This window comes from Neoarius graeffei, chromosome 1 (genome assembly GCF_027579695.1).
Source record: "Neoarius graeffei isolate fNeoGra1 chromosome 1, fNeoGra1.pri, whole genome shotgun sequence".
In the NCBI taxonomy this organism is placed as follows: Eukaryota; Metazoa; Chordata; class Actinopteri; order Siluriformes; family Ariidae; genus Neoarius; species Neoarius graeffei.
In genome coordinates this window covers 98,945,918-98,973,630 of record NC_083569.1, presented here as the reverse complement: position 1 = coordinate 98,973,630, position 27,713 = coordinate 98,945,918, and the positions used below count along the sequence as shown (strand labels likewise).

Here is a 27,713-nt window from a genome sequence, read left to right as displayed (position 1 = left end):
TAAAATGTAATTTACATGCAGCTTGCATGTATCCCCAAATCTATAATTTTAATCCATATCCTCCCTGAGAGTTTGTACATTTTCCTTTGTTTAATAAATTTAAAAAAAAAATACTGTAGCACAAACTGCTGAAAAAAAGTTAAAAAAAAATTACTGTATGTGCATCCATGTCATTTGTAAGCTTCTGATTTTTGTTTGTTTGTTTATTTCACTTCCTGGCATCCATTATCTAAAGTTCACTGATGTTTGTGACATCATCCACATAAAAACAATCGTATAATTATTTAAATAATTACACGCATTGTTTGTTTCACTAAATAACTCGACTAATTTTGCGCACGTACTATTTAAAAAAAAAAAAAAAGCAGGTTAGACCGCGACTCTTATCTACTACAAATGACGTCACTTTCCTGCGCCGGAAGCCGGACTGCTAGCTCGGTGTTAGAGACGGATTTTTGGAACTAACGCTTGAAATCATGGCTTCTAAAGCAGCGAAAGGGAAGAAGGTGGTGAATCAGGATGAGTTGCGGCGCTTGATGAGGGAGAAGAAGCAGCAGAAGAGACGCGTCGAATCCCCTTACGCCAAGTACAACAGTGTGGGGCAGCTGAGCTGCGTGTTGTGTAACGTCCAGGTCAAGACTGAGATCCTGTGGCAGGCTCACATCCTGGGAAAACAGCACAAAGACAAAGTGTTAGAGCTCAGAGGGGTTAAACAGAGCGAGGGGAAAGCCCCTCAGGCTCCACAACCCTCCACACTGAAGAGGAAGGCTGCAGAACCGGAAGTGCAGGATGGGAAGAAGCCTAAAGGCTCAGGTGTTGGTGGGGGTGCTGATTCCTTCCAGGGTAAGACTGGGACCAGTGGACCAAGTGCAGGACTCAGACTCCTGGCTGGACAGTATGATGATGACGACGACGACGATCCAAGTAAAGGTCCAAGTGATGTAAAGCAGCCAGGTCCTCTGTCTGACGGACTTCCTGTTGATTTCTTCGACAGCGGCGGCCCTGGATCCATCTCCAAAGCCGAGTCGGACAAGAAGGACCACGCGGCAGAGGCGCTTCCCGAAGGCTTCTTCGACGACCCCGTCCGGGACGCCAAGGTGCGTAACGTGGACACGCCGAAGGACCACATGAACAAAGAGTGGGAGGAGTTCCAGAAGGAAATGTGGCAGGCGAGCAGCGCCTCGGAGGCCATCGTGGCCGAGGAAGACGAGGAAGGGCGCCTCGAAAGGCAGATCAACGAAATCAACAAGCAGATCGAGTGCCTGCGCAGGGTCGACATGTTGCAGAACAAACAGGAGGCCTACAACGACAAACAGAAGAAGAAGATGCCAGAGGAAGAGCGACATCTCTCAGGAAGTGGGGATGAAGAGGAAGATGAGGAGGAACTGATGAACGTATTACGCCAAGACTGGAGAGCCAAAGGAGCGCTCGTGTAGCCTCGCATCTCCCTTTCAGTGAAGACTGCCGTAATGTTTGTTTAGATTTGCATCTTTTCGTCGTCGTGATTAAATTTGGTCATTTCACGTACGAGTTTTCAGATCACAGCGGATTTGAGAGAAATGTTTTCCAGCTCACTCTGGGTAAGAAATTTCCTAGAAGCGTGAACCTCAACCTGCACTCAGACTGTGTAAGGAGTGCGGAAGGAATACAACCTCTCAACAGTGATTGATAAATCAGCAGCGCCGTTTTGCCTGTGGACGAAACTTTTGTAATTACTTTACAACCAACTAAAAAAAAGTCAATAAACTTCTGCTTTGTCTTTTGTAAAATAAAGGTTTTGATTTGATATGTTAAACGGTATTGTGTCGCACTTCAATGCTGTAACAATACTACAAGCTACTTGTTCCGTATCCCACCACCTGCTGCACTACATACATCAGCCAAGACTGGAGCATAGTTAACGTTGGAATGAGGTTTTTTTTCGTCTCAAGTCGCTGTATTAATTAGCAGGAATAGTTGATTTATTGGGGCAGCATGGTGGTGTAGTGGTTAGCACTGTCGCCTCACAGCAAGAAGGTTCTGGGTTCGAGCCCCGTGGCCGGCGAGGGCCTTTCTGTGTGGAGTTTGCATGTTCTCCTCGTGTCCGCGTGGGTTTCCTCAGGGTGCTCCGGTTTCCCCCACAGTCCAAAGACATGCAGGTTAGGTTAACTGGTGACTCTAAATTGAGCGTAGGTGTGAATGTGAGTGTGAATGGTTGTCTGTGTCTATGTGTCAGCCCTGTGATGACCTGGCGACTTGTCCAGGGTGTACCCCGCCTTTCGCCCGTAGTCAGCTGGGATAGGCTCCAGCTTGCCTGCGACCCTGTAGAACAGGATAAAGCGGCTAGAGATAATGAGAATATCCCTGCTTGTACTCAGTGCAATATGTATACTGTTCCTACTTATTCAGGTGACATTGGGCATACCTAACAACCTGTGTTTTCACCACCCCCCAAAAAAAAAAATCTGTCCCTCTGAGTTACATGTCGGTCCCGGGATCGAGATGCTGACCTCTTCTGCTCCTCGGACCTGCCTGATCCATCCTGGTGCCCTGTGTCTGGTTGGAGTCTCATCGCATCGCTCCTGTGGAGGGCGGCCCCATGTGGACAGTTGGGGGTCGCGCCTGGAGGACGCTCTACACTCTTGCAGTGGTGCTTTTGTGGCTGGCAGGGATGAGAATTTTCCGCTGATCGGCGGATTTCTGACTTTTTCAGACCAAAATGATCGTTTTTGAGATCGATGTAAATCCGTTGAGAAATTTTCGGGGTGGGGGGTTGTATGGTTAACGATCTGTGGTCACCTTAAAACGTCTAGATTCTTGGTGGGCTCTGGGTTAACACACTCGAGTCTTTCGACATGTCGTAATTAACATTAATTTTTGCGACAATGTTCGACTTATTTGCGGTAGAATTTTCGGGAAATCCCATCGCGTGCAGTGTATAAACACAAGTGCGCATGCTCTCCACGCGTGGCTTGCAGTCGCCGTTCACCGACCGTGCACACTGTTTGACGATACGCATTGGTAACATCGGAAAGACGTATTCAGGCGGGATATTTTAGCATATCGACAATGGCAAAAGTCCTAGATAAGAAAGAAGAGGATCGAGCGAGGGAGATTGATAAAGGTGCAGGAATAAAGAACTGTTTTCGAAGGGCTTGGTTAGAAAGAACACTGAATGTTGAGATCACAGCGAAGCTCGGTCATCACATACGGAAACTAGACGTCCCAGGAAAAGTACTTTGCTCATTGTGTTCTGACATGATAAACTACACTAGTAGAGGGGCAAGGACTATCGAACTTCACATATACACCAAAAAACACAAAGGTAGGTCGAAAATTATTTTGCCTGTTCAATGATTCATTATATTTATAATGTATATCGCACGAATCAATGCCACGGTGTGTGTGTATCTTTTATAAATGGGGTTAGCTTATCTAATGTAGCATGTTGGGGAGAATCATAGTATCATATCTATATTTCTGATAAAATTTTAGGTATGATACCATGTGTAACTCTCCTACTTATTGCTCATTTCATAGGGGGACGGGGTGGGGGAATTGTTGGCATGTGCCGCCCGGGAGCGTCTGCCCAAATTTTTAGGCCGAGATGAACTTAGTTTTTGATTTTAAAAAAATTTCCAATATGTAATGCCCATTGTACATGCCTGTTCTTTAATTCAAAATCACCATCTCGATCTTCAAATTGACCATATGGTATCTGTATTACATTACACAGCATCCTGTCCAGATAAAACCAAGTTAGTACACACAGCAGTTGAAAGGGGAGTGATGTTGAATGTTGCCTGCTTAATACAACCCTGATTCTAAAAAAGTTGGGACAAAGTACAAATTGTAAATAAAAACGGAATGCAATAATTTACAAATCTTAAAAACTGATATTGTATTCACAATAGAACATAGACAACATATCAAATGTCGAAAGTGAGACATTTTGAAATTTCATGCCAAATATTGGCTCATTTGAAATTTCATGACAGCAACACATCTCAAAAAAGTTGGGACAGGGACAATAAGAGGCTGGAAAAGTTAAAGGTACAAAAAAGGAACAGCTGGACGACCAAATTGCAACTCATTAGGTCAATTGGCAATAGGTCATTAACATGACTGGGTATAAAAAGAGCATCTTGGAGTGGCAGCGGCTCTCAGAAGTAAAGATGGGAAGAGGATCACCAATCCCCCTAATCCTGCGCCGACAAATAGTGGAGCAATATCAGAAAGGAGTTCGACAGTGTAAAATTGCAAAGAGTTTGAACATATCATCATCTACAGTGCATAATATCATCAAAAGATTCAGAGAATCTGGAAGAATCTCTGTGCGTAAGGGTCAAGGCCGGAAAACCATACTGGGTGCCCGTGATCTTCGGGCCCTTAGACGGCACTGCATCACATACAGGCATGCTTCTGTATTGGAAATCACAAAATGGGCTCAGGAATATTTCCAGAGAACGTTATCTGTGAACACAATTCACCGTGCCATCCGCCGTTGCCAGCTAAAACTCTATAGTTCAAAGAAGAAGCCGTATCTAAACATGATCCAGAAGCGCAGACGTCTTCTCTGGGCCAAGGCTCATTTAAAATGGACTGTGGCAAAGTGGAAAACTGTTCTGTGGTCAGACGAATCAAAATTTGAAGTTCTTTATGGAAATCAGGGACGCCGTGCCATTCGGACTAAAGAGGAGAAGGACGACCCAAGTTGTTATCAGCGCTCAGTTCAGAAGCCTGCACCTCTGATGGTATGGGGTTGCATTAGTGCATGTGGCATGGGCAGCTTACACATCTGGAAAGACACCATCAGTGCTGAAAGGTATATCCAGGTTCTAGAGCAACATATGCTCCCATCCAGACGACGTCTCTTTCAGGGAAGACCTTGCATTTTCCAACATGACAATGCCAAACCACATACTGCATCAATTACAGCATCATGGCTGCGTAGAAGAAGGGTCCGGGTACTGAACTGGCCAGCCTGCAGTCCAGATCTTTCACCCATAGAAAACATTTGACGCATCATAAAATGGAAGATATGACAAAAAAGACCTAAGACAGTTGAGCAACTAGAATCCTACATTAGACAAGAATGGGTTAACATTCCTATCCCTAAACTTGAGCAACTTGTCTCCTCAGTCCCCAGACGTTTACAGACTGTTGTAAAGAGAAAAGGGGATGTCTCATAGTGGTAAACATGGCCTTGTCCCAACTTTTTTGAGATGTGTTGTTGTCATGAAATTTAAAATCACCTAATTTTTCTCTTTAAATGATACATTTTCTCAGTTTAAACATTTGATATGTCATCTATGTTCTATTCTGAATAAAATATGGAATTTTTAAACTTCCACATCATTGCATTCCGTTTTTATTTACAATTTGTACTTTACATTGATATCCACATGTTAACAAAGACATGAATAGCAAAAATGCAGAAATATAATACTGTAGAGCTCTTGTGTTAAAAGGTGCATTGATTTTTTGAAATCATCAAATGTGAATTGATTAAAAACAAGTCTCGTGTACCATATTAATTATTTTTACCTGGTAGTCCACCAAGAAGGGGAATTTATTTCCAAATAAATTGCAACTTTTTGCTGATAAAATTAATGGTTTTGGGGAAAAAAAAAGCCAAAAATCATTAGCTCCCGCCCCCTGGGCCCCGTTGGATGCCTGCGGCCCCCAAACCCCCGGCTTTTTTCAGACTTTTTAAAAAAAATATTTTTCATTCTCATCCCTGGGCTGGGGGCTGCAGTTGACTTGCTGACTTTGGGACTGCGGTTGTCGTGGGCGGTTTTGCGCTCGGGTTTCTGTCGGTGGGGGGTTTGTGGCATCAACAAGGCTGGCTTTGTGTTAGGACTGTTGATGTTATTGCCCAGGTGAGGATGGGTCCCCTTTTGGGTCTGGTTCCTCTCGAGGTTTCTTCCTTGTGTTGTCTGGTTTTTTTTTCTTTGCCAGTGTCGCCATGGGCGTGCTCATTGGGGATGAAATTGGCTCGTATTTTGGGTCGTTCAAATTCTGTAAAGCTGCTTTGCGACAATGTTTATTGTTAAAAGCGCTATACAAATAAACTTGACTTGACTTAAGGGATAGAATATGAAATACAACACAAACTCGATTGCTGTTCAGTGATGACATGAAGAAAACGTTCCACACTGAAAAGCACAGCATTCCAAGTCTTGACGTTAACTTTTTAATCCAATCAGATAAGCAGCAAGATTTTTCACTTGTCCTGACCATAACTGTTTTATCACTATGTATTTATTAGTTCAGTAAAATGAAAGTGATTAACAAAGTTGATCAAAAAGCAGGTATAGTTACGATAATCGTTATGCCTTTAATGATATACAACCCCAATTCCAGAAAAGTTGGGACGCTGTGTAAACTGGAAATAAAACCAGAATGCGATGATTTGCAAATCATAGAAACTCTATATATTTCATTGAAAATGATACAAAGACAACATATCAGATGTTGAAACTGAGAAATTTTTGTTTTTTGAAAAATATATGTTCATTTTGAGTGTCATCAACATGTTTCAGAAAGTCAAGTTTATTTGTATAGCGCTTTTAACAATAAACATTGTCGCAAAGCAGCTTTACAGAATTTGAACGACTTGAAACATGAGCTAATTTTATCCCTAATCTATCCCCAATGAGCGAGCCTGTGGCGACGGTGGCAAGGAAAAACTCCCTCAGATGACATGAGGAAGAAACGTCGAGAGGAACCAGACTCAAAAGGGAACCCATCCTCATTTGGGCAACAACAGACAGCATGACTATAATATTAACAGTTTTAACATGAAGTCAGTTTCGTTGATGTTATAAACTCATTGATGGAAACTTGAGTGCAAAACTGTTCATGACAACTGCAGTCCTAAAGTTAGCAAGTCAACTGTAGTCCTCAGCCATAAAAGCATTACTGTAAGAGTCCGGAGCGTCTTCCAAGTGTGACTTTCAACTGTCCTCATGGGGCTGTCCTCCACAGGAGCGATGCGATGAGACTCCAACCAGACATAAGGCATCAGGATGGATCAGGCAGGTCCGAGGAGCATAAGAGGTCAGCATCTCGATCTCAGGATTGACATGTAACTCAGAGGAACAGGTATGCCCAATGTCACCTGATGAGTAAGAACAGTATACATTTTGCGCTGAGTACAAGCAGGGACTCCAGCAAAACTAACTATGACAGTATAACTAAAAGGGGAGAGCCGGAAGGTAACACAGGCATGAGGGAGCCCCGGGACATAAAGCAGCAGCCACTACACCGTCAACAAACTCGAGTGAGCAAGCGAGTGGGGACTGACAGCATCCATACATCCCAGTTTACCAAAACACTATGTCTGAGGACCCTCCAGATCTACTGATTTATAATCCCAATTCCAAAAATGTTGGGACACTGTGTAAACTAAATAAAACCAGAATGCGATGATTTGCAAATCATAGAAACTCTATATTTCGTTATATCCCAGAAAAGCTGGGATAGGGGTATGTGTAGCTTAAGCAATATGCTGCCATCCAGACAAAATCTTTTTCAGGGAAGGCCTTCCTTCTTTCAGCAAGAAAATGCCAAACCGCTTTCTGCACATAATATTAAAACCGCATAGCTCCATAGTAAGAGAGTCTGGGCTCTAAACTGGCCTGCCTGCAGTCCGGATCTGTCTCCTATTTAAAACATTTGGTGCATTATGAAGCGCAAAATACGACAAAGGAGACCCCAAACTGTTGAGCAACTGAAATTGTATATCAGGCAAGAATGGGACAAGATCTCTCTTTCAAAACTACAGCAGTTGGTCTCATCAGTTCCCAAATGTTTACAGAGTGTTGATAAAAGTAGAGGTGATGCAAGTCAAAGTCCCTTCCCACACCAGGTGGCGCATAGGGCGGCGCCGATCTCTGTTTCCGTCGCCCTTGGCCTCTCGCCTATTACACAGCTAGGGTTACAGTGGGGGGCTAGTCCTTTGGTAACCGCGAGAGTTGGTATTGCAGCATGCCTTGCCAGACAGCAGTAGGTACCATTTTTATGATGGTCCTTGGTATGACCTGACCGTGAGTAGAACTCGCAATCTCCTGATTGAGAGGTGGACACGCCAACCACTAAGCCAACTCGCAGTAAAGGTGATGCAACACAGTTCCAACTTTTTTGAAATGTGTTGCTGACAACAAATTCAAAAACAAGCATATGAACTTTATCCTAATTGTGTTTCAGAATCAGAAATCAGAATTTGTCATTGTATGGAGTACAACAAAATTAAAGGGTTTTAAAGTCCAGGGACCACATAAAAATAAAACCTACACCAAAACAACGTATGACACACACCATACATTTAAAAAGTTACACAAGTGTGTATTGGCTCGAGGAATGAAACTGTTCTTGAGCCTGTTAGTCCTGGACTTGATGCACCTGTAGCACCTCCCAGAGGGCATCAGGTCAAAGAGATGGTGAGAACTATCCTCGACAATGTTTCTCGCTCTGGTGAGGCAGTGAGAGGTGTAGACGTCATCCAAGGTGGGGAGAAGGTGGCCAATGATTTTCTGCGCTGTCTTAACCACTCGCTGCAGCCTCTTCCTGTCTGTGTCAGTGCAGCTGGCGTACCACACATGCCCCTTTTCCACCAAAGCAGTTCCAGGGCTGGTTCTTAGTTTGGAACTGGGTTTTCTGTTTCCACCGGCAAAGAACTGGCTCTGGGGCCAGAAAAAACGGTTCCAGGCTAGCATTAACTCTTTGCTGGGCCAGAGGAAAGAACCACTTACGTCAGCGGGGGGGGGTGGAGTTGTTAAGACCAACAACAATAGCAAGACCGCAAAAGGTCACCACTTTTAAGCGACAAGAAGCAGCAGCTGTACAAACGCGAAGTCATCCATTATTATTGTTGTTGTTGCTGCTACTTCTCCGTGTTGTTGTTGCTTCGATGTTCGCGCCAAGGTTTATGCAAACGCAGCGACGTAACTGACGTATACAGTGACGTAATGACGTGGCTCCCCTTAGCACCCCGAGCTATGGAAAAGCAAATTGGTTCTCAGCTGGCTTGCAAGTTGAATGAGTTGTGAACCAGCACTGGCCCCGAACCAGCCCTGGAACTGCTTTGGTGGAAAAGGGGCAACAGAGATGCAGTACATCAGCAGGATCTGTAGAAAGTCTCCAGCAGCTTACTATCCAGGTTGTTCTTCTTGAGCACCCTCAGGAAGTGTAGTCGCTGCTGGGCCTTCTTTTATCTCTTTTTTTTTTTTGGGGGGGGGATGACCTTGAAGTAGGTATGACATCAATCTAATTGCATTTTCTTTCATCAGTGTGTTGCAGTCGTTCCATACTGAAATGCAATCACAGCTCTAACTTGTGGGCGTGGCTGTAATCAGCCCGAAAGAACAGCCTTTATCCTGTAGTTTCCTTGTGGCTCATTGGATCTTCATTCCTGCTGCTTTCATCAGAGCAATGCAAGAGAGGTTTTGCTTTTCAGTGTGGGACGTTTTCTGCACGTCGCTAAAAACGAGCGCTCAGAGCACAATATGGTAACAAGGTCATAACTCTGGTAAAATGTGACTGAATTGAACGAAATTACAATATGTGTATTACCGACATGTAACAAAGAATCCTGCCAAGTTTCGTGAAATTGTGAGAGGAGTTGATTTCAGAAGGTGAGTACCCTTACCGGGACGGACATCGCCACGACATAATCCCTCTTTGGGCCTTTCGGCCAGCGGGGGATAAAAATTGTGAGGGAAGTTGATTTCAGAAAGCAAGCAGACTTTGAAGAAATTGCCAAAGTACAAGTTTGTTAATAATCAAGGGCATAACTCTGGGAAAATTTGCTCAAATTAAACGAAATTTCAATCAGCATAAACTGTCATATAACAAAGACTCCTTTTGCCAAGTTTGGTGAAATTCCTCCACAAATTGTAAGAGGAGTTGATTTCAGAAGAACATACACCCTCATGAAATTCTCAAAGTACAAGTTATTTAATCAAGGGTCAAAACTCTGGGAAAATTTTCACAAACTAAATTAAATCACAATCTGCGTTTTACCATCATATAACAAGGCCTTTTGCCAAGGTTCGAGAAATTCGTCCAAAAATTGTGACAGGAGTTGATGTCAGAAGGCGAGCGCACCTACATGAAATTGTCAAATTATAAATTTTGTTAATCAAGGGCTGTAACTCTGGGAAAATGTGACCGAATTGAACAAAATAACAATACACGTATAACCGTCATATAACAAAGCCTTTTACCAAGTTTGGTGAAATTCCTCCAAAAACTGTGAGAGGAGTTGATTTCAGAAGGAGGAAACACTCAGGAAATTGTCGAACTATAATTTTGTTAATCAAGGGCTGTAACTCTGGGAAAATGCGACCAAATTGAATGAAATTGCAATATGTGTATTACCGACATATAACAAAGAATCCTGCCAAGTTTCGTGAAATTCCTTCAAAAATTGTAAGAGGAGTTGATTTTACAAGGTAAGCACCCTTCCCGGGACAGACGGACGCCACCATGACATAAGTACTTTGTCATTGTTAAGGCACAATGAAATTTCTTTTGTGCTAGTCCGAAAGGTGCAAAATATTGACCAAAAAAACCCTCCTAAGAGCTAAGAAAGGCGATAAGTAATTAAATATAATATAAACAAAATGAACATAAATACACTTAACAGAAATGATATGGAAATCAAGCAATATGTACAGGTTGTGGATTGAATATAAAAACAATGTATTACACGTCATATCAGACTGTAGAGATATCAGAGTTCAATAAGTTTATTGCAGATGGAAGGAAACTGTTTTTAAGTCTGTTGGTGCGTGTGCGTATAGATCTGAAGCACCTGCCTGATGGGAAGCGCTGAAACAAGTGATGTGCGGGGTGAGCAACATCCTTTATAATATTTTTGGCCCTTCTGACACAGTGAGTGGTGTGTAGCAGATTCAAAAAGATGGCAGCTCAGTGCCAATGATGTCCTGGGCTGGTTTCACAACATGCTTTAGGGCTTTTTGGTGCAGCTGCTGTACCAGGCGGTCATACAGTTTGTTAATATGCTTTCTATGGTGCACCTATAGAAATTGACCAGCAGCTTGTGGGGGAGGTTGACTCTCCTTAATCTCCTCAGAAAGTAGAGTCGTTGTTGTGCTTTGCCTACTAGGTGTTATCAGTCCAGGAGAGGTCTTCCATGATGGTCACTCCCAGAAACTTGAAGCTGGAGACTGTCTCCACAAACTCTGCTCTGATGGTTACTGGGCTGTGTGCTGTCTTTTTGGAGGTCCTGAAGTCCACAATGATTTCTTTGGTCTTGGTGTTCAAGACCACGCTGCCAGGTTCTGAGTCTCCTCTCTGTATGCAGCTTCATTGTTATTAGATGACCCAATGACCGTCGTATCATCCGCAAACTTAACAATAACGTTCGATTTGTGGGTGGGTTGACAGTCGTGGGTGAAAAGTGCATAGAGGAGGGGGCTCAGCACACAGCCTTGTGGCACACCGGTACTCAGGGTGAGGATGGAAGATGTATGTCTGCCAAGCCTGACAGACTGGGGGCGATTACTCAGAAAGTCCAGTAACCATTTGCATGTGCATGGAAGTAGTCCTAGTGCAAACAGTTTCTTGATCAGCTGACTCGGCAAGATGGTGTTGAATGCTGAGCTGAAGGCAACAAACAGCATCCTGACGTAGGTGTTGGGCTTCTCCAGGTGTGAAAAGGCTGTATAAAGAGCCACACACACGGCGTCCTCAGTTGATCTGTTTGCCCGGTAGGCAAACTGGCGTTGGTCGAGATCAGCTGGGATAGAGTCTTTGATGTGGGTGATAGCTAAGTGCTTTGAGCAGCTGATAATGACAGGGTAAGAGCGACTGGACAATAATCATTGAGGCAGGTTATCGTGTGTTTTTTGAGGATGGCCATTCGGTCAGCAGGAGATAAAAAGCACGGCTGTGTATGTACAGCATTCCACTTCTTATTTTTCACCTGTATGATTGCTTTTTGTTCTGGCATAGTATGATATACAGTGGTGCTTGAAAGTTTGTGAACCCTTTAGAATTTTCTATGACCTAAAACAGCAACAGATTTTCACACAAGTCCTAAAAGTAGATAAAGAGAACCCAGTTAAACAAATGAGACAAAAATATTATACTTGGTCATTTATTTATTGAGGAAAATGATCCAATATTACATATCTGTGAGTGGCAAAAGTATGTGAACCTCTAGAATTAGCAGTTAATTTGAAGGTGAAATTAGAGTCAGACGTTTTCAGTCAATGGGATGACGATCAGGTGTGAGTGGGCACCCAGTTTTATTTAAAGAACAGGGATCTATCAAAGTCTGATCTTCACAACACGTTTGTGGAAGTGTATCATGGCACGAACAAAGGAGATTTCTGAGGACCTCAGAAAAAGCGTTGTTGATGCTCATCAGGCTGGAAAAGGTTACAAAACCATTGCTAAAGAGTTTGGACTCCACCAATCCACAGTCAGACAGATTGTGTACAAATGGAGGAAACTCCAGACCATTGTTACCCTCCCCAGGAGTGGTCGACCAACAAAGATCACTCCAAGAGCAAGATGTGTAATAGTCGGTGAGGTCACAAAGGACCCCAGGGTAACTTCTAAGCAACTGAAGGCCTCTTTCACATTGGCTAATGTTAATGTTCATGAGTCCACCATCAGGAGAACACTGAACAACAATGGTGTGCATGGCAGGGTTGCAAGGAGAAAGCCACTGCTCTCCAAAAAGAACATTGCTGCTTGTCTGCAGTTTGCTAAAGATCACATGGACAAGCCAGAAGGCTATTGGAAAAATGTTTTGTGGACGGATGAGACCAAAATAGAACTTTTTGGTTTAAATAAGAAGCGTTATGTTTGGAGAAAGGAAAACACTGCATTCCAGCATAAGAACCTTATCCCATCTGTGAAACATGGTGGTGGTAGTATCATGGTTTGGGCCTGTTTTGCTGCATCTGGGCCAGGACGGCTTGCCATCATTGTTGGAAGAATGAATTCTAAAGGAAAATGTCAGGACATCTGTCCATGAATTGAATCTCAAGAGAAGGTGGGTCATGCAGCAAGACAACGACCCTAAGCACACAAGTCGTTCTACCAAAGAATGATTAAAGAAGAATAAAGTTAATATTTTGGAATGCCCAAGTCAAAGTCCTGACCTTAATCCAATGGAAATGTTGTGGAAGGACCTGAAGCGAGCAGTTCATGTGAGGAAACCCACCAGCATCCCAGAGCTGAAGCTGTTCTGTACGGAGGAATGGACTAAAATTCCTCCAAGCTGGTATGCAGGACTGATCAACAGATACCGTATACGTTTAGTTGCAGTTATTGCTGCACAAGGGGGTCACACCAGATACTGAAAGCAAAGGCTCATATACTTTTCAGATATGTAATATTGGATCATTTTCCTCAATAAATAAGTGACCAAGTATAATATTTTTGTCTCATTTGTTTAACTGGGTTCTCTTTATCTACTTTTAGGACTTGTGTGAAAATCTGATGATGTTTTAGGTCATATTTATGCAGAAATGTAGAAAATTCTAAAGGGTTCACAAACTTTCAAGCTACATTCACATGCTAATAATAATAATCCTTTAATAATCAAACTCAACTGGTATAAAATACAGCTTGTTAATGAGAAAACCATGAAGTGCATCCTGAAAACTTGCCCAAAAATTAAATTGAGCTTTACCTTTGACTGTTAAAGTGCTGACACTGGCAACTCCTTCTAAAAATAATATCAGATACATTCTTAAACCTGTTTGTTAATCATCCACCATACAAATGTTACTATAGAAACAAGAGCTTTACGATAAACCCATGATTTGCTTTGTAGCTGGAAATGGTGTCCTACAGAAAATTATCATCCGATTCTGTGACTAGTTTCTTTACCAACCAACCCACTCATTCGAACCACGAACAGCAGCAAAGCTTCACAAAGTATCAGTTTTTACATCCAATCAGACGAGAAAAGACGACACAGTGAAGACGCTTTCGGATAAATTAGGCCTTTATACATGTTACATTAAAAAGCAACATGCTGAGCACAAGTGCATTCATTATACTAATGTACAGCGCTGAATATTTTACACCAAACAGGTTCCCTGAACCATCTCAACAATCATTTAATCATTCATTAACACCAGGAAGCAGAGAAAAGTCCAGCCTGAGCACCAGCGTACAGACTCTACAGATGGAAATGACACGAAGCAGTGCGGAGGCTGATACTCACTCACTCAAACATAATTCATACTGAATATTTACATTACTAAACATGAGGGGGTGTACAAACTTTTGTGTATCACGCTTCAGATGGAGAAATTAAAATATCGTCCTTCGTTGCCATAGTCACAACGAAGACGAGTTTTCAGCACTTCTGTATACACACACACACACACACACATATACACACACTATCAGGACTAACGCTCGTCCTTTTCCTTCATTAAAGCGGCGGTGTGTCATTTTGAAAAATGTTTCTACACGTGTCATAATCATACTTTTAAAAAAAGATGCTGTAAAAATATTGCGATTTGCAATATTACCATTCATCAGACTTGAACTCCTTTTCTACACTCCAGACTTACGATGATATTTTTCAGGGCCGTAACTTAGCCCCACCCCCTTGACCATTCTGATGATGCAACTCGAGGCATTTTGTCTTTTAATTCTGCTACATCTTCACACATTAAATCAATCGATCAATGCTTAGAGAATTAATCATTAACATTTCAGGGACAGAAAAACGAACCAAAAAAAACAACACAGATGTTGATCCACACAGGAATGACTTAAAATTCCCCCCCATGAGACACTAGCTTTGACTGTGAGCTTTTTTTTTTTTTTTTCCCCATTCATTCATCACCGGTCACTTTCAAGTTTGCACACCCCCGCTTTAAGATGACTGGAATGTGTGTGAGAGATGTATAGTACAATACAATACAAAAACATTTTGTCTGGAAGCCTACGGGTCACATGATTCCTGTAGGATGGGAGTCGATTTTACTGTCGATCGCATGCCATTCTAAAATTAATAAAAGCTATTTTCTTTATTTTGGTCACGGGAAGGGACAAGACAGGAGTGAAAAGCCACTCCCGTCCCTTCCTCCATCCATCCTCAGTGTTTCCTTCACTACCTGTTAAAGTTAACGTTCACCTTAAAACAGCATCAGCAGCTCCAGCCGACGGTGACGTAACACTTTGTTGAAACTTAATACATTGCTGCAAAAAAACAAAACAAAACACACACACAGTAAGTCACAAAATATACCCAATACGCCTTTAGAGTAATACATTATTGCTACATTTTGCTAAATACACAATTAAATAGCATGTTAAATTAATTTCCAACGCATTTCCTCTCACAGATTCCACCCAAAAGTGACAGGAATGTGTTTTTATCCTGTACAAAAAAAAAAATACATAGACATTTTAAAAACAAACAATGTAACTCGAGGATCGTGTCTAAATTTTGAGTCTAGGTATCAAAGCCACCAACCTGAATCTCTAATATACACATGTTCTGATCACACACATACACAGAGTAAACATCTTTACACCTCTGTAATTATTAATAAAATCTTCATATCGCTTTATTCGAGGTCCATGACGACGCTGGAGACGGTTTAAAACTGAAACACGACGGCGAAGCGTGTGCTCACGTGTGGCATGCAAAAGGTCGTTTCTCTGCAAGTTCAAATCTCTCCAATACTGGTTTACAGGAATGGGGGAGGAGGAGGAGGAGTCACAGCAGTCGTGTCAGCCACTGCGAGAACAGTTCACATCGAGTGCAGCGCGGCATCCTGCTGCTGTTCGTGTCCTCAGAGAGAAGCGGCAGCCCGGAGCTCCTCCAGCGTGTACCTGCGGTTCTGATCCGCGTCGTACGGCTCGAGTAGACGGGAATCCGGAGTGGAAATGCCGAAGATCTTCCTCAGCTCCTCGTACGTCAGTCCTTCAGTGGCGTCCTCCAGCTGCGCACGCACAAACGTCTCCAGATCTGCAAGAACAGAGCAAGAAGGTCTATGGAGGAGATGCTCGATCGACACATATCTGACTTCAGAGAATATCAACGGCATTAAAAAAAAAAAAAAATAGTCGTCTCAGGTACAGTGAGTGCAGTTTTATGCGGAAATGAGCTGTAGGTTTTACCGAGCATCTTACAGAACCAGCCACGGTTCTTCTGGACACACTGTCACACTCACTTCTTCATTTTGCACCAAAAAAATTCCAGTAGCCTTCATTATGGTTTCTTTTTTAGTCTGAAAAGTGCTCTCTTATGCTGCTCAGATACAAACTTTAACATTTAATTTTGTGCTGGAAAACGAATGTTTGGACTCTAAAATGTTTTTGTAATGTTTTGACTCAGTCATAAAATAGAAATCTATAACAAAGTTTGTATTGAAAGGGGGGAGGAAAAAAAAAAAAAAAAAACATAGGAGGGCTAAGACTTCCGCACAGTACTGTATATCTATCTATGATATGAGCAATTGCATGCTCTGATTGGCTACTCTACTACTAGGATATCAGCTCATATACTGTGAGTAGAGAAAAACAAAATGGCGGCGCGTGTTGCTGAACCAACCGAGGACGAAATAAAAACTACTCGAAAACCCTAAAAAAATACAAAAGACGCAATAAAATATGGAATAAAAAGTATTTGATGGCAAGAACGTATCTTTTTAAAAAAAATTTCTAGAATTATCGCATTTTTAACAAATCACCCCAGTCATTTCGCCGGTTTGTTTCCATTCATCATCTTCAAGCATTAAAATTTGTTGAATTTTTTTTTTAGACTGGTTCAAAAGCTCAAAGAAGTTTGAAAAATTACAGAACTGAAATGTCCGAGGAAGAATTAAATAAATGTCTAAAGCTGTTCTATACCTCAGCACGACAGCAAGACGGCACTTTATACAAAAAAAAAAAAAACCCCACAAACAAAACCTCAAGTCAATTCATGCAGCCATTGATAGGTTTTTAAGAAGTCCAGCTAATTGGAAATTATTTTTTTTATTGAATTTGCAAAAAATAAAAAAATGCTCCATTTCTCAAAATCCAGTGAATGTGGATAGAATAAAACCGTGACTCCATTCAATCGTCATACATGGCTTATAGCTATCAGCTCAGATACAACTTGATTTTGTGGAATAACTAATACATATATTTCAAGACAGTTCTACAAAATAATATAATTTACTTTATAATAGGCACGGACAACATTAAAAAAAGAAAAAAGTCCAGTTAAATCCTTGAGAATCGAAGTAAGAAACTGGTATAAGTGACAGTAGTTTACTGAAAAAAAAAAAAAAAATCTGTATTTAACAAGTGTTGCCAGGCAAAACAAACCTCGCCTGGTAGCACTTGTGATGAATATGAAGGAAGATACCATGGAAAAATGATTTTGACCTATTTGGTGGCCTTGACCTTGATTTGGGCCTTGTGTGTGAACATACTTGGCCAATAAACATGGTTCTGATTCTCTGCTGCCCTCGGCCAATCCAAAGACACGCGCCGCGCTGCCCTCGGCCAATCCAAAGACACGCGCCGCGCTGCCCTCGGCCAATCCAAAGACACGCGCCGCGCTGCCCTCGGCCAATCCAAAGACACGCGCCGCGCTGCCCTCGGCCAATCCAAAGACACGCGCCGCGCTGCCCTCGGCCAATCCAAAGACACGCGCCGCGCTGCCCTCGGCCAATCCAAAGACACGCGCCGCGCTGCCCTCGGCCAATCCAAATCCACGCGCCGCGCTGCCCTCGGCCAATCCAAAACCACGCGCCGCGCTGCCCTCGGCCAATCCAAAACCACGCGCCGCGCTGCCCTCGGCCAATCCAAAGACACGCGCCGCGCTGCCCTCGGCCAATCCAAAGACACGCGCCGCGCTGCCCTCGGCCAATCCAAAGACACGCGCCGCGCTGCCCTCGGCCAATCCAAAGACACGCGCCGCGCTGCCCTCGGCCAATCCAAAACCACGCGCCGCGCTGCCCTCGGCCAATCCAAAGACACGCGCCGCGCTGCCCTCGGCCAATCCAAAGACACGCGCCGCGCTGCCCTCGGCCAATCCAAAGACACGCGCCGCGCTGCCCTCGGCCAATCCAAAGACACGCGCCGCGCTGCCCTCGGCCAATCCAAAGACACGCGCCGCGCTGCCCTCGGCCAATCCAAAGACACGCGCCGCGCTGCCCTCGGCCAATCCAAAGACACGCGCCGCGCTGCCCTCGGCCAATCCAAAGACACGCGCCGCGCTGCCCTCGGCCAATCCAAAGACACGCGCCGCGCTGCCCTCGGCCAATCCAAAGACACGCGCCGCGCTGCCCTCGGCCAATCCAAAGACACGCGCCGCGCTGCCCTCGGCCAATCCAAAGACACGCGCCGCGCTGCCCTCGGCCAATCCAAAGACACGCGCCGCGCTGCCCTCGGCCAATCCAAAGACACGCGCCGCGCTGCCCTCGGCCAATCCAAAGACACGCGCCGCGCTGCCCTCGGCCAATCCAAAGACACGCGCCGCGCTGCCCTCGGCCAATCCAAAGACACGCGCCGCGCTGCCCTCGGCCAATCCAAAGACACGCGCCGCGCTGCCCTCGGCCAATCCAAAGACACGCGCCGCGCTGCCCTCGGCCAATCCAAAGACACGCGCCGCGCTGCCCTCGGCCAATCCAAAGACACGCGCCGCGCTGCCCTCGGCCAATCCAAAACCACGCGCCGCGCTGCCCTCGGCCAATCCAAAACCACGCGCCGCGCTGCCCTCGGCCAATCCAAAACCACGCGCCGCGCTGCCCTCGGCCAATCCAAAACCACGCGCCGCGCTGCCCTCGGCCAATCCAAAACCACGCGCCGCGCTGCCCTCGGCCAATCCAAAACCACGCGCCGCGCTGCCCTCGGCCAATCCAAAACCACGCGCCGTGCTGCCCTCGGCCAATCCAAAACCACGCGCCGTGCTGCCCTCGGCCAAGCCAAAACACGCGCCGTACTGCGCGATGGTTACATTCTTACAGAACGATGACATTGTGGCTTGCGCCTCTATATAAAGCAGTAGCCACAAAAACCTTAACTGGATGACCCCTAAAATGTTGGAGGTTCTATTTGAGACCAATGCCCATCGATCCTGAAAGTTTAATGAAGATTGGTCCAGCCGTTTTCCGTAAAATCATTAACAAAGAAAGAAAGAAAGAAAGAAAGAAAGAAAGCCCACCGAAAACAATACCTTGCCCCCTGGTGGACTCTGTCCCAGGCGAGGTAACTTGGAGGGGGGGGGGGAATCTCCTTTTTCACACAAACTTTTCCTCTTATACCACATCACTGATGAATTCTTGCTTCTGATTGGTTGATGAACTCTGTTGTTCCAGTCGTCAGGTTTACGTTAATGTGCTCATTTCAATACATTAACAGCCTACAGATGTGTACGCAGGGTTCTCCAGAAAATCTGAAGTAGCTGACTAAACTAGAACAGTCAGTGCGTTTACATGCACATAGAGAGAATCGAATTTCTGCCGTTGCTCGACTGAAATCGAAGTTCAAAATGCCATGTATACACCTTAATTCGGCCGAAATTGAACCGAACTTGATTTCTCGTAATCGAGCTACACGACCTAGTTTATGTGATTTCTGCCGAGCTACTTAGTGCATGTAAACCCTATCGAGCTACGTAGTCGAGCTACTTACTTCAGCACTGCCCCTTCCGGAAGTGACGAGTGACAAGACTACAAGCGGGAAACACGACAGCCTCGGTCGGCATGACAACAGTAGTAGCGAGCAGCAGAAGAGGTCAGGAGGAACAAACGAAGAAGAGAAAATGGCGAGCAGAAACGTGCACTTCTGGAGCAATGAGGAGACAGAGTTCATGCTCATTCAGCTTAAGGAGTTGAATATATTAAAATTCATGGATGGGAGAAAAACGCACAATGGAGAACACGGAACTGATAACTTTGTTTACACTCTTGAATAGCTCTTCTTCATGACGACAACCGGAAGTGTACCAGCACGATGGGGCGTGTAGCGCCACCTGTGGCTCGGGTGCACAATAGCTCGATTTCATTGTGTGCATGTAGGATTGGATTTCTCTGGCACCCTGCTGGGACCTTCAGCTCAATTACCGACAGCAGCTCGATTTGGATGTGCATGTAAACGTAGTCTGTGAGTAAACTCACTATCGGACACCCTCCCCCCACAACAAAATGTGTCAACTGGAACTGTGCGTGAACTTTTTAAAACAAACAAACCCCCACACCCCTGCAACACCATGAGTCAAGCTCCTATTAGCCATTCATCATCATCTTTTGGCTGCTCCCGATTAGGGGTCGCCACAGCGGATCTTCCGTCTCCATTGCTCCGTCTTCCGCATCCTTCTCTACCACACCTGCCACTTTCATGTCCTCTCTCACCACATCCATGTATCTCATCATTTTCGTTTGCCTGGCAGCGCCATCCTCAACATGCTCTGCATCTCTTCTCAGGATGTGCTCATACCATCTCAGTCTCATCTCTCTTAGCTTCATTCCCAAGCTCTCCACATGTGCCGTCCCTCTGATGTACTCGTTCCTTATCCTGTCCAACCTCCCATCGCAAACCTTAACATCCTCAACTCCGCCACCTCCAACTCCGCCTCCTGTCTCTTCGTTAAGGGTACGGTCTCCAATCCATACATCACAGCTGGTCTCACTGCTGTCTTATACATCTTACCTTTCACTTTTGCTGGGACTTTCCTATCACAAATGACTCCCGAAATCCTTCTCCAACTGCTCCACCCTGCCTGCACTCCCTCTCTTTCTCACCTCATTATCGCAGCCCCCATTTTCCTGCACAGTTGACCCCAGGTACTTGAATTCACCAACTTTCTTTACGTCTACTCCTTGCATCATCATTCATCTCAAGAATATATGGGGTCTAAATCCATTTGGTACAATTTCATGGAGTGGAACAGCAGCCATGTCACCAGATAACGACACATGGAAGAAAATAAGTATCTTTAAGACCTTGGTTCGGGATTATCTTCCTTCATGCACATCTTCAGGTGCTAGACCACAACTGTGTAAAGTTTCATCAAACCGTTTAGGATGGAGTTGCGCTTACAAGACAGGCGGATGGACCGGGTGATTCTATAAAAAGTAGTAGGCGGCTCTGCAATTTGTAGTAGTGAAGCCGGTGTGGTGCGCCAATGCTAGAGGGGTCTGGGGAGCAGAAAATTTTGAAAATTTACATGCCTTCTAGCTGAGAATGCACCAATAAATTACTAACCATTTCCCTGTAAAATATTTGCAAAATATGGATGAAATTTCCCTCCGGATGTTTGCGTGCTTGGTTTTATCTTTCTGCTTGGTGTCTTGGTTTGGTAATCTGTCGTAATCCAGAATCGCTGTACTCCAGACAGGTACAGAGGATATCTGGATCAATTTTAAAGGACACCTCTCACCCACTACATCGTGAGTTCCAGCCTTTCCCGGCAGGACGGAGATATAAAATACCACAATGTAAAACCAAGCGGTATAAAAACAGTTTTGTTCCTGCTGCCATAAGCCTTTTTAAACAAGTCTTCACTTCATGTTATGTTTTTTAATCATGTTTTTTATGTTTATCACGCTGTGTTTTATGTTGGATGTTTTAAGGTGTTGTTTGGCGTGTGTGGAAGAGAAAGCTGACTCACTTCACTGCAAAACAAGTTTATCTTCGGGTAGAAATAAAGTTACTTGAACTTGACTTTCTCAGCAACCCTTTGTAGTACGCTGCCTGGCTCGGTAACACAACTACACTCACTCAGCGTTCAAGATAGCTGGTATCGCATCGCAAAATGCGACCTAAATTTGAAGAACTGCTTATTAATTTCCCTGAGTGTATCGCACAGGAACGTGATGTGAAAAGTTGGCCAACTTCTCGAAGAAAATTATAAGCTTTCCTTATTTCTGAACATTCCCAGGGTAATTGGGTTAGTCAGTTGCTGATTGTCCAGCAGGGGATGGATGGATTGACGGATAAATAAATTAATAGACAACGGTTTTCCGCGATCGTGGCAAACAGATGGAAAACGCAGAATCCAGTATTTGAAACAGAACGTCCAAAAAGTTTATTTGCACAAATAAGCCATTACAGTGTCAGACTTCGCCTTTAAATTCATTGGGACGTTAGAACTTTTACGGTAGTGCTTGAAAGTTTGTGAACCCTTAAGAATTTTCTATTTCTGCATAAATACGACCTAAAACATCATCAGATTTTCACACAAGTCCTAAAAGTAGATAAAGAGAACCCAGTTAAACAAATGAGACAAAAATATTATACTTGGTCATTTATTTATTGAGGAAAATGATCCAATATTACATATCTGTGAGTGGCAAAAGTATGTGAACCTTTGCTTTCAGTATCTGGTGTGACCCCCTTGTGCAGCAATAACTGCAACTAAAGGTTTCCGGTATCTGTTGATCAGTCCTGCACACCGGCTTGGAGGAATTTTAGCCCATTCCTCTGTACAGAACAGCTTCAACTCTGGGATGTTGGTGGGTTTCCTCACATGAACTGCTCGCTTCAGGTCCTTCCACAACATTTCCATTGGATTAAGGTCAGGACTTTGACTTGGCCATTCCAAAACATTCACTTTATTCTTCTTTAACCATTCTTTGGTAGAACGACTTGTGTGCTTAGGGTCGTTGTCTTGCTGCATAACCCACCTTCTCTTGAGATTCAGTTCATGGACAGATGTCCTGACATTTTCCTTTAGAATTCGCTGGTATAATTCAGAATTCATTGCTCCATCAATGATGGCAAGCCGTCCTGGCCCAGATGCAGCAAAACAAGCCCAAACCATGATACTACCACCACCATGTTTCACAGATGGGATAAGGTTCTTATGCTGGAATGCAGTGTTTTCCTTTCTCCAAACATAACGCTTCTCCTTTAAACCAAAAAGTTCTATTTTGGTCTCATCCATCCACAAAACATTTTTCCAATAGCCTTCTGGCTTGTCCACGTGATCTTTAGCAAACTGCAGACAAGCAGCAATGTTCTTTTTGGAGAGCAGTGGCTTTCTCCTTGCAACCCTGCCATGCACACCATTGTTGTTCAGTGTTCTCCTGATGTTGGACTCATGAACATTGGCTAATGTTAATGTGAGAGAGGCCTTCAGTTGCTTAGAAGTTACCCTGGGGTCCTTTGTGACCTTGCCGACTATTACACGCTTTGCTCTTGGAGTGATCTTTGTTGGTCGACCACTCCTGGGGAGGGTAACAATGGTCTTTAATTTCCTCCATTTGTACACAATCTGTCTGACTGTGGACTGGTGGAGTCCAAACTCTTTAGAGATGGTTTTGTAACCTTTTCCAGCCTGATGAGCATCAACAACGCTTTTTCCGAGGTCCTCAGAAATCTCCTTTGTTCGTGCCATGATACACTTCCACAAACGTGTTGTGAAGCTCAGACTTTGATAGATCCCTGTTCTTTAAATAAAACAGGGTGCCCACTCACACCTGATTGTCATACTATTGATTGAAAACACCTGACACTAATTTCACCTTCAAATTAACTGCTAATCCTAGAGGTTCACATACTTTTGCCACTCTCAGATATGTAATATTGGATCATTTTCCTCAATAAATAAATGACCAAGTATAATATTTTTGTCTCATTTGTTTAACTGGGTTCTCTTTATCTACTTTTAGGACTTGTGTGAAAATCTGATGATGTTTTAGGTCATATTTATGCAGAAAATGGATCTTAAAGCTTGCTGTAGTAGTTGTTCCATTACATTTGCATATTAGCGCCATGATATAAAGCCCCACTGCAATAAAACATTGTTGTAAACTTGTCATAAGACTCGTGTCTTTATTTTCTGTCACTCGCACATTTACAAATTAATATCTATATTGGGGGGGGGGGGGGGGGGGGGGGGCAGCTACACAAAATTACTATTGTGTAGCATTTTTTGCTACCCCAAAAATATATCCATGTTGTTATCTTGAACGCTGCATACACTATGGTGTGGTCAAGTGGTCAGCCAATCAGAGCATGAGAATCGATCAACAACCATCACCTGGCATCGCTTCTGGTCAGAGGTGGACAGTAACGAAGTATGTTTACCTGAGTACTGTACTTAAGTACACGGAGGATTTTTTTTGGAAACTTACGACTACACTACGTTTAAAAGACAAATATCGTACTTTTCACTCCACGACATTTCTATCAAGGTCCTCGTTACTATGAAGCAGATTTGAAAGTGGACGTTTTTTCGCAGGTGACACTGAGACAACCTGTCAGTAATCACTCGGGTCACGTCACGCCCATAGACTGGATAAAATCAAGTTCAGTGATTCCTCCGCAGTGTTATTTGAACACGATCAGTTGATGGCCGAACGGAAGGAGGCAGGTCTTCTGGGAATGCACACACTCATGGTTCTATAGCTAGAACCAATGTTTCAGTTTTCTGAAAGGATTAAAGATTTTTGTTTTGTTTTAAATGTTTGCTGAGAACTAACCACATCATGGCCTACAAAAACTCGCCGTCCGATCTGCGGGAGCATATCGAGGTATGTAAACGTTTTATTCCAAGAGAAAGCTTGCAATGAAGTTGTCTGTGCTTTTAGAGCTAGCGATAACATTGTAAACGTAGCTATGCAGTCTGGTTAGTCAAATGACTTTCTATGGATTTGCCCGCCAAATTACCGTAGCCTTGTCCATGGCTAACGTTAACACATAGCTAGTTAACTTGGACACTCTTAGTTAGCATGTAAAAACAGAGTTACGCTAACATGAATAACATTAACTTATCTGAAGGTGTTTCAGAAATGTGCTTTAGCATAATCTTGCCAAATAATGTAGAAATCTTTCTTTTCTAGTAGCGTTAGCTACCCAATATGATTTCGAGTTTGAAAAGAGTTTGCTAGCATGTCAGGTGGAGCTTCACTGACTAGCTAGCTTAACGTTAAATCACCATGATGGCACAGCATGCGTTCATTTTGTGAATTCACATTTCTGTCTTTAGTAACGGCGTTAGGTTTTGTAAGCGTTGTGGCAATAATACAACAATGCGTTGAGAAAAAAAACAAACATACTTTTAATAGTTAAGTATTTTTAAAAGCAAGTACTTCAGTACTTAAGCAAAAAATTGACTGGACAACTTTCACTTGTGTCGGAGTAAAATTTGACCAGCGGGATCTGTAACGAAGTTGGGTACTTTGTCCACCTCTGCTTCTGGTCATGTTCGATCCAAATCAAAGACGAAATCGTTATTTGTCGCAAAGACGATATAAATCGCTTGAACACTGAAAGGCAAGGTTTTTTTTTCTGGGCTTGAGTAGCCAGCACAGACCGTCTGTGTACGCGGAGATGTGGACATCTCTGCGTGTACGGCGGACGCTACTCAAAATGTTTTGCTTTTTGTAAGGATTCTGCCATGCCAATCTGTACCGTTACATTTTCCAACATGGAGAATACTTCCAGACAGAAGGTTTTGTAAACTAAAATTAGAACACAAATGAAAATTTTGACCGGCAGTGCATCTCAAGAAACTGCCAGCTGATGGGTTATAACCAGGAAACCTTTTACCTTCCTGAACATTCCAGGGCTTGTTCATTTCAAAAGCCGTTTGGCATTTTGTACTTTGAGCTACAAGTCTGGGGTCAAAGTTAAACTAAATTAGCATCATAAACAGGTTTTTGTCTTGCATAAAAGAACAGAAGGTTAGAAATTATGCCGCTTTTCCACTACAAACGCGGCTGAGTCGGGCTGAGCCGTGCCGTGCTGAGTTGGGCTGAGTCGAGCTGAGTGGGGCTGTTGGAGTTGCATTTCGACTACAACCGCGCTGAACCGTGCTGGCTGGAAGTGGGTGGACGTCAGGTGATGTCGTTAAGCAGCGCAAACAGTGACATCAGTGATCTTTTAAGCGGTAGTCTCACGACCTGGATAGTAAACAATAAACATGGAGGACATGGAGTCGTTAGTGTTGCTGGTCTTGGTGCTGTGGCTTGTTGTCACCGACAACGCCAACAGATACTGGCAAGAGCGTATAGATGAGGCGAGGCGCATAAGGCTTCAGAAATTCTCGTAATTATTCTTCTTCCGGGTTTGCGGTGTTTACAGATCCCAGCGTGCTCGCGGGGCGTGTGTGGGCATGTGAGGACACTCCTCCTCACCAATCAGTGCACAGGGGAGTGTCTGCTCACGCCCCCAGCCTCACTCGGCTCGCTTTGGCTCGCTTCAGCCCCACTCCAAAACGGTGCGAGTTTTAGGGGCTAAGCAGGGCTGAAACGAGCTGAGTCGTGCTGGTTTTTGGTAGTCGAAACGTGAGCCGTGTCGGGCTGAAGTGAGCTGAAGCGAGCTGAAGTGAGCTGAAAAAGGGTAGTGGAAAAGGGCCATATGAGGCCCAAACCTGTTCCAGCATGAAGACATGGTTTCAAGACTGGAGTGGAAGAACCCGAGTGTCCTTGGGGATGAACTGAAACAAACAAACAAACCAACTGCACCCCAGACCTCCTCACACATCAGTACCTGATCTCATACAAATCCTTATAGCCACGCCCCAAAATCGAGTGGAAAGCCTTCCGAGAACAGTGAAGTCCCTCATAACAGCAACACCTGGGCGTGATGGTCAGGTGTCCACATACTTTTGCCCAATGCTTGGAATGCGTAACTCTAAAACTCAATCAGAAATCAAATCGCAATACCTTCAGCAGAACTGACTCCAGGGAATGTGAGAGTCTGCGGCGTAGCTGCCTTCTCTCTTTTGGAGAGGTTCTTACTGAGAAAGCGCCGATGGCGAGAGCCGATGGGACTCGAGGACATCGTGGAGCCTTTAGGGAACATGAAAAGATGACATGTGAGATTTTACAGACTGGCAATGAGAAGAATAATTAAAAACAGTCAATGGGGGGAAAAATAAAAGATTCATACTGCTGTCATCTACTGTTCTTTCAGTCACGGTCCTGCTGCTGTCCTTCTGAGCCACAGTCAGTGAAGAGTCCTAAATACAAATATAATAAAACCAACTGTTACATACAGTCTTTACAACAACTAATCTTTACAACCAGAACTTCAAGGACGTAGCAGCTCATCTGGCCTGCATCCCCACGACATCATGCTACCACCACCATGCTTCACTGTATGGATGATTCCATCAAATCAAAAAACAACCATAACATCAAACAGAACTGCAATGTGACAATGCGAGAGAGGACCAACCTCCACGACAAAATGTTTACAACAGGAAAAAACAACAACAAAAGGACTCAATTTTGTTCCCTGAGAGAAGATCGGCCCAAAATGAACTGAAGTCGCATGAGAAACGAGAGAGGAGATACAATTCTAGTCAGAAGGAAATCCGTGAAGTTGACCTAATTACTAATTTGTTAGCAAAAAATTGACAATACAATGACCAAGTTGTATGCAGAAGGTCGAGTTCTTTCAAATAAAACAATCAGAACTGAAATCCATTGAGACCTGCGGGAGGAGATACGATTTAACTGAAAATAAACAAAGTTGGAAAAACAACAAACGGCCAAGTTTTGTTCCTCAAGGGAAGCTCGACCCAAAACGTCAGTCAGAACTGAATTCGCATGAGAAATCAGAGAGGAGATACAATTCTAGTGAAAGGCCTGGAAAATGCGTTAATTTGGCCTAATTTGCTTACTAGTTAGCAAAAAATTTGACAAAACAACAATCAAGTTGTGTGTGGAGTGAGGAGTTCCTTCAAACAATCGGAATGGAAATCCGTGGAGAACTGATGGAGGAGATACGATTTAACCGAATTGTGGACGATGGACGGGCAACAGCTCATCGGCCTT

At 43.9% G+C, this 27,713-nt stretch overlaps 2 protein-coding genes across 2 annotated transcripts in view; one reads left to right on the top strand and one right to left on the bottom strand.

Annotated features, from left to right (window-relative positions):
* The first annotated feature begins 408 nt into the window (after nt 1–408).
* znf830 (zinc finger protein 830) lies at nt 409–1,795 on the top strand. Its single transcript, XM_060925696.1, has one exon. The coding sequence runs from the start codon at nt 477–479 to the stop codon at nt 1,434–1,436; it is 960 nt and encodes a 319-aa protein (XP_060781679.1). The 5' UTR covers nt 409–476; the 3' UTR covers nt 1,437–1,795.
* Nucleotides 1,796–13,954: 12,159 nt separating this feature from the next.
* efcab14 (EF-hand calcium binding domain 14) overlaps nt 13,955–27,713 on the bottom strand; it is a 46,557-nt gene continuing 32,798 nt past the window's right edge. Inside the window, exons 6-8 of the mRNA XM_060913037.1 lie at nt 26,824–26,893; nt 26,598–26,723; nt 13,955–15,958 (exon numbers count right to left, since the gene is read on the bottom strand). Of these exons, the coding sequence (XP_060769020.1) occupies nt 15,783–15,958; nt 26,598–26,723; nt 26,824–26,893 (372 nt within the window). The 3' untranslated portion in view covers nt 13,955–15,782. The remainder of the gene's footprint in view (nt 15,959–26,597; nt 26,724–26,823; nt 26,894–27,713) is intronic.

Coding starts and splice junctions, on each gene's coding strand:
- znf830 (XM_060925696.1), top strand. CDS start 477: ATGGCTTCTAAAGCAGCGAAAGGGAAGAAGGTGGTGAATCAGGATGAG.